Source organism: Apis dorsata, unplaced genomic scaffold (assembly GCF_000469605.1).
Source record: "Apis dorsata unplaced genomic scaffold, Apis dorsata 1.3 scaffold_352, whole genome shotgun sequence".
NCBI classification, from domain to species: Eukaryota; Metazoa; Arthropoda; class Insecta; order Hymenoptera; family Apidae; genus Apis; species Apis dorsata.
Window position 1 is genome coordinate 98,935 of NW_006263618.1, and position 7,784 is coordinate 106,718.

General features: G+C 43.1%; 1 protein-coding gene across 1 annotated transcript in view; it reads right to left on the bottom strand.

Moving 5' to 3' along the window:
• Nucleotides 1–123: 123 nt before the first annotated feature.
• Nucleotides 124–7,784, bottom strand: part of LOC116185969 — a 20,677-nt gene continuing 13,016 nt past the window's right edge. The window contains exon 2 of the mRNA XM_031511821.1: nucleotides 124–188. Coding sequence (XP_031367681.1) covers nucleotides 139–188 — 50 coding nt within the window. The 3' untranslated portion in view covers nucleotides 124–138. The remainder of the gene's footprint in view (nucleotides 189–7,784) is intronic.

Here is a 7,784-nt window from a genome sequence, read left to right on the forward strand (position 1 = left end):
GCACCGGGTGGCTTTTTTTTCATTTCAAGGAAATGAAATCTCGTTTATTTAATATTGTATGTTATATGTATCGATTTGTAGAGAGGAGATTTGTTCTTTTTATTTCTTTTCATCGATTAATTTCGTTTAATAATTGTTTTATATCCCACTTACGTTCTGGTTTAATTTGAAGGCGAGCGATGACTTACCTGTAACAGAGAAACGTAAAATTGTTAGTAAGTGGTTAGGGAATGGTGGCTAGAAAAGAATTCGAAGGCATTAATAAATGAGCGAGAGTTCGATTCACGCGAAATCTTTCTTTCCTTTTTTCTTTCATCCAGTTTTTATTGAGAAACTTCTCTATATCGCTTTTGTGTTTCCGTTAAATTGGTTTTCGCGTATAATTCAGTAGCTTTGTATTATCGCGTACCGTTCCACTCCAGAAATAGATACATCCCATATAAAATGGAATTTATCGATGCACTGTGTAACTCTGACGTTAATTTTTTAATGTTATTTCTCGTTACAGATTCTGAGCAAAGAGAAAAAAAGTTAAAAATTATCATTATGAGATTATTAGAAGCACGAAAAATCTGTCTCTCCTAAGACACGAAAAAAAAATTCTTTCTCCATAAATCCAAGACATCCCATTAAGAATAAATAAACGAGGGTCACTCGTCGAGATCTCTGGTCGTCTGAATCTTCGTTCAATTCCATTATTCCATCCTTCCATTCTTTAACTACCTGACAATTTCTCCATTGCTTTTTCCATCCGGCGGGAACATTCAAAATTCCCGCCATTAGAGAGGGTAGCCGAAATTGATCCTTCTGGTATATCTATTAGGCGATAACGTTATCAGAAGAAATTTGCACGTAGCGATACCGACCCACGAGTCGCGGATTTCCTGTAGTACCGACTCGCGGCTCGTGATTCGCGAAAGGACAGTGGCGCCTCGTCGCGGAGCGCGCCACAACTATTTCGCGATTCTCATCGCGTGCAAATTCACTCAGACCTCCGAGTATATGGACAGGCGATTAAATTCATTTTTCTCGCGACACTTTTCATTCCATTTCTTCTTATTAAAAATCATTTCGTTCGTTCAGATTCAAATAATAGAGATAGGGAATTAAGAATAATACATAACCTAAAAATTTTACATTCTCTGAATTCTTCGATTAAAAACTTGCTCTCTCTCTCTCTCTCTCTCTGATCCACCCACGTGACATAATTCCTCGACGAAGTATCGCTCCTCTAATTCGATTTCTCGGGAACAAACTTCGATAAAAAAAAAAATCCTTCTAAATCTGATAATCTCGAAAATATTCATTTCATTTCAACACACTAAGCTAAATCCCTTCCCTAATTTATCATAGAGAATCAAGATAACCCTGTTATATCCCTCGCCAAAGAGAATCGCGATTACACGGTTTTCTCACGCGACACGAACTTCAATTAAAAATAAACGTCCCAGAAGCATCTCTCGAGCGAAACCTCGTCCCTCTTCACACCCTCCAGAAAATCTAGCCCTGACCCATACGAAAACCAAAGTTCCAAGCCACTTGCCAGCTTGCCGAGCTGTTTGTCAGCAAGTGTACCGAGTGGAATACGCTTTTCTTCATCCCTCTCCCCCCACTTTTAAGGGGTGGAAACGAACGGCAGGGATGTGAGCGTGAGGCAAAGCTTGAGAGACACTGTACGGCACCGATGTATTCTCGGATGGAATAGAATCGACAGAGAGAGAGAGAGAGACGAGTATACGTGTTGGTGCACCTTGGAAACTCACCTACCCACCGGGTCGTTGACCGGGCGGCAAGGAAAGTGGGACGAAGCAAACAGTACTCGGCGTTAATGCGCGAAGGCCTTGAGAGATCACTGACGCATGCGTCCGTGCGGAAAGATCGAGAAAGAGAGCCACGTTGGCGAGAAGGGGATGGAGTTATGCGCAACGGGAGGAGGAAAGGAGATGGGACGAATCCGTGTCCTTTCTCTTATTAACCGACACGCGTGTGCGAGGAAACTAGGAAAAATCAACGGTGGAGTGTCTCGTCTCTCAGAGTGCTTCGCCTCTTTCTTCGCTCTCGTTACACTTGGACGGTTATCGCGGGATCTATTTTTGATTAGTTCTTTAAAAAGATCAAGTTAGAGTTCTTGCAAGATTCGTATAAAGAATTCGTTTTGTGGAATGTATAAATAAAGCGTACGATTTCCTCGGAGAGAAGATTTCTCGATCGATTTTCAATGTAGATATTTTGCTTCTCAAACCTATAATTTTGTTCTTCTTCAAGAGTTTCTAATCTATAACGAACGGAACAGAAGAATATATTTGGAATGGAAATCGCTATCTAATAATTATATTAAGAAAATAGTCGGAAGAGTATATTATCGGGGAAAAATAGAAATATTGAATTTTCAGATTGTATCTCTCGATTCAATTTTCTGAAAATCGCGGGGAAAGTCTCACAGCAGGGAAGTTTCACGCGCGATTTTCCGCCTCGCTCTGGTCCGCAGTGTAACAGAGGACCGTGCTAATTTTTAATATCGACGTCGGAAAAGTGGAGCGGCGAACGACCTCGATTTACCATTGCAATTTTTTTTCTTTCCCTTTTCTTCTCCTCCAGAGAGTCTACACTCAGCATCTGGATCTCTTTCGATGGAAGCTTTTCAACCCAGAAGCAGTACAGTAGAGGATGATTAACACGTGTCACGCGAGGGAAAGGATCGTGGAAGAAACTTTTCCAACCGAAGAAATCGATTCTATTTTATTATCTATTAAATCTATTAATATTCCATACGAAACGAATTACTTGAAATTCCATTTTTTTTTTTTTATGGAAAATGCGCGAAAATATTTGAAACGAAATATTTAAAGAGCGAAATTATTTTTATCTCGATTCCTGCAACGATATTCGTAAAAAAATTTGGACAAATATCTGCACACCAAGATATCTGATGATATTTTATGCAACAAAAGAATTGCATATCCGCTCTAATTAATTTTTCAACGACGAAATTAAAATCGATCGATTTAATTTCCAAATATTAAAAAAAGGATTTTGTTGTATTCCCTTTTTTTTTCTTTCTTTCTTTCTTTCTTCTCGAAATAGAGAACGCAAAGTTTCGCCATAGAATTTATGTAAGTTAGCAGGCTTTACATAAGGCCTCGCGCGTGTTAGTTTCCGCAACGCGATCCGACCAATTTAAACGCGTTGACGTAACGATGTCAACGCACTTTTAATCTCCACCGGCCGAAATTCGCCACGTGACCTTAAAACCGCGGCCACCTCCGCCCACCAGCCATTGGTCGAACCTTCATTTATTATTGGAACCAGACCTAACAGGCGTTCGGCCACCTGAGCTCCCTCCATTATTAATGCAACTTGCATTATAATCGAGACGCTTTTACTGGAATCTTCCTCAATAATGGATCTTTGCCTTCGAAGATTCCTTCCTTCCATTTTCTTTTTTTTTTTTTCCTGAATTTTCTTTTCGATTCTCCGAAACTTGGAAATATTATCGAGTCAAAATATATTCGGAAGATTAACTTCGATGGATCCAAGTATCAACGATTCCTTCGAATTTCAATGTTATTCAATTATTTAAAACAAGAAATGTGAATATAATATTTTTCACGATTCGATCTCTCTACTTTATTCTCGTCGATCGCTTCTCGATTTTGAATTTCGAGAAATGAAATTACACGAATCATCAAACAAAATCGAAACCAACCCTTTTCGATTTCCATTCGTCCCCTTCCTCCCCGATTTCCGGTTGCAAAAACAATCCTCGATCTCGAAACTTTCCCCTAAACTCCCTCCCTCCTCCTCCTCCTCCATGATTAAACAAAGCAAACGGAAACAAGATTGGAACAAACGAAAATGACGGGCCCCCATGGGGAGGGACAGAGCAAACGATGAGCATGGGTTAATTGAAGCCGTTTAAGTCGATTTGATTCGGCCGGTGAATTGCATCGAGTGCCGGACGACGAAATAAATTCGATTGCGAAATCGGCCGGTTTGCCGGAAGTCGGGCGGAAAGTCCACGGAGGGAATCCGGGACACGGAGGAACGACGACACGATGATGATGTCAATCGTTGGCCTGCCTCTTGGAAAGTGAAAGCACCGACGACACTCTTGTTCTCCCTCCCTTTCTCTCTCCCTCTCTCCCTCTCTCTCTCTTTGTGTTGTAAACTTCATGGTTACACGAAGCCCCGGGCTACGCTTCGATCGTCTGTCTTTCTCGCTCTCGGGGAAAAATGCTCGTGGGTCTGAATGCACCCGAACAATCGAATGTCACGATCGAAAATCGAACGACGATTCTTTTCGTTCTCGATTTTTCTTGTACGTTTAGAGATACGTTGGAAGAGGTTTAATACGATTGAAGAAATTGAAATTGGGATTTAATAGTTAAATTGGAGAAGAATGGAAGAGTTTGATAATAATTTTGGAATATTGGGAATATCAGTTGATCTTGTAGAGAAGAAGAGAAATGGTGGGATTTTAAAAAAATTTTTGGATTTTATGAAATGAATTTGATTACTTGTCAATTTATCTATCGGTTTTTAATTTGGAACTTTTGATTTAGACAATTTTCTAATCAATTGTAAATTTGGAAAATGAAGAATAAGATTATAGAAATATTGGCGAAATTTAGGAAATATTGCAAAGTATTTCAAGCATCGAAATTTCCTCTTTCTTATTTTTCCACAACGTGATTTTTATTTCAAAACGAACGACTTACACAACGATCTCGCATATTTGTTGCTATAAAATGATACCGAACGGTTGGGCACCTTGAAAAGCTTTACAAATTAACGATATACATTTATGAAACAGCGTTAAGCAACATCAAACATTCGATACTTGTTACATACTCGATAAAACAACTTGGCCTCGATTAAAATCTCTCTCTCTCTTTCTCTCTCTAAAACCAACCATGATTCAACTAGGAAAATATTTCTAAATTCACAACTTACAAAATTCCGTGTACTTTGGAGTTAGCAACCAGTTTCTAATTCGATTAGCAATTTTCTCGTATCGATTTCGAAAAAAAGGAATCTCAAAAGGCGAGCAAGATTTAAAAAAATACGAAATCCGATAAAAAATTCCTTTCCACTTTCAAAACTTCTCCTCCAAAATTCCAAAATTGAAAAATCCTATATGCAACGCTTCAAATTTATTATCAATATATATATTAAATATATATTAGAAGACACGAGATTATCAAGATATTAAAAAAAAAAAAAAAGAAGATCCAACAAAATTCGAGAGAAACAGAAAAACAGATCGCTTTCACTTTTCAAAGCTTCCCCCCTCGAAATTCGACTCCATCGAAATTCCATTGGAGGCTCTCGTATATACGATATTTCGAAGCTCGAAAGGAGATTGAATTCCTTGCTGCCATTTAACCAGTGCATCGTGTGCAAGCCGGTGCAGCACGCAATCGCGGGCGCGTTACGCAAGGGGACGTTACGGAAGGCGAAACGAGTGCACGAATCGAGGGTGTGCGAGTTACACGCTCGAGCAGATCGATCGAGCGGATAAATATCCGCTCCTACTCTTTCCTCCCTTCGATTTTTCCTTTCGTTTTCTCCCCCCCCCCCCCCCGCGCCCCCCCCCCCCCCGCGCCCCCCCCCCCCCCGCGCCCCCCCCCCCCCCGCGCCCCCCCCCCCCCCGCGCCCCCCCCCCCCCCGCGCCCCCCCCCCCCCCGCGCCCCCCCCCCCCCCGCGCCCCCCCCCCCCCCGCGCCCCCCCCCCCCCCGCGCCCCCCCCCCCCCCGCGCCCCCCCCCCCCCCGCGCCCCCCCCCCCCCCGCGCCCCCCCCCCCCCCGCGCCCCCCCCCCCCCCGCGCCCCCCCCCCCCCCGCGCCCCCCCCCCCCCCGCGCCCCCCCCCCCCCCGCGCCCCCCCCCCCCCCGCGCCCCCCCCCCCCCCGCGCCCCCCCCCCCCCCGCGCCCCCCCCCCCCCCGCGCCCCCCCCCCCCCCGCGCCCCCCCCCCCCCCGCGCCCCCCCCCCCCCCGCGCCCCCCCCCCCCCCCCCCCCCCCCCCCCCAAATCCCGTTAACTCTCTTAGGGATTAGCCTCCACCCCCTCAGGCTTGTTAATGAAATAATTGCATAATGAGCCGATGAGATTGTCGCGTACTGACCGATTCCACTGACCGAATGCACGCGTGGCCCGATTGTGCAAAGTGAAAACCGTGCTTCTGAACCCGGCTCGGCTGAATGTTAATCCGTTTAACCGGCAAGAAACCGTGCGTGCCACGGTCCAATCTGTATGGTATGGTAATGAGCAAGTTGACGACCGTAGGGAGGAACTCGTTCCGTTCTGGGAATGAATGGACGATAGAGGAGTTGGAGTGAATTTTTTTTCGAGTGGAGAAATCGTTTTTTTCGACGATCGATATTTTTTTTATTCTCCTTCGTGGAAATGAATATATTTTGGCGTGCGTACGATGAAAAAAATTTCGCGATACAAATGTAAATAGATAATAAATTGGATCAAATTTGAGCGATAAATTTTATATAAATTTTGTTTAATAATAATGAGGGATAATTCTTTCTTTCTTTTTTTTTTTCAAGTGGATTTTTGAAATTAATTTATCGTTCGTTCTGTGGAAAGGATATTCCGTGGAATATTGCCAATAGGGGAAATGATACTTTAAATCCCGTTTAGAGGATATTAACTCACTTATGACTCGCCTGTTGCACGATTCATGTTATTCTAATAATACACTATTATATTTTTCTTTCCTTTTTATTATGATGCAATATAAGAAAAATTGAAACGAGATATTATTTTCTTTTCTCGTGGAAGGAAGAAACAATCCCCTTATTGCGACCATAGAATAGAGAAAAAAAAGAAAAAGAAGAAGAAAAGAAATTGCCCATTTTTTTGATATCTATAACAAACTTCAATTGAAATTAGAATAAATACGTAACGGTGGCTCACTTTCAATCCGCCGCCAAAGATCAACTACGATCAACGATACGATACGAGGAATTTTGAAATTCGAAGAATCTCGAATCCGGGAAGAAGAAAATTCACAAATATCTGAACATTGACACGAAAATACGAATATTCGATCTTCCATCATTTTTCCACTCACATATTTTCAATATCCCTCTCCCCCTTCCCCTATGCATCATAAATTTTACCGAAAAAATTATAAAAAAAAAATCCAATTTCCCTCTAAGTTGGAAAAAAATTCCACTTACGATGTATACACCCTCGAATCAAAATACCCTCAAATTATTATCTTCTATTATCTATCCAATTATTTATTATCGATCGTTATAGCGAAAGTTAAACGAGGGAGGGGAGGAAAAAAAAAGAAAAAAAGTAAAAAAGAATTCGCAAAAGATGGAGAGGGGGGGGGGGGGCAATTTCCGAATGATCCCCGTGTTCGCGCGTGTGTTCTAATTCGGCGAAAGCGATTTTACGGTAACGCATAACCAGGGAACGAGGGAGGGTGGAGGGAGGGAAGGGTTGGAGGGGGTTGCTACGTGGATCTGTGTCGCGGTTGACCGGGTTAGGGATCGTTGGCGAGTTCGTTGGCCTCGCGACCCGATATACCGGCGACCCCGGGGATTTCTAGGATCGAACCGGGGGAAACACCAGCCCCCGCCACCCTTATTACACCCCCCAAGATATCTGTCTCGGATAAACCTTGGGAAATTTAATATAAGCCGATTTCCTCGTTACTTTTATCGCGGCGTTATTTCCGATCCCCTCGATCGAAGGTGACCACCATCACTGAGTAACAGAGTAGTGAACTCGGCGAGGAGGTTCTCCTTTCTCGGGCAAGCGTTC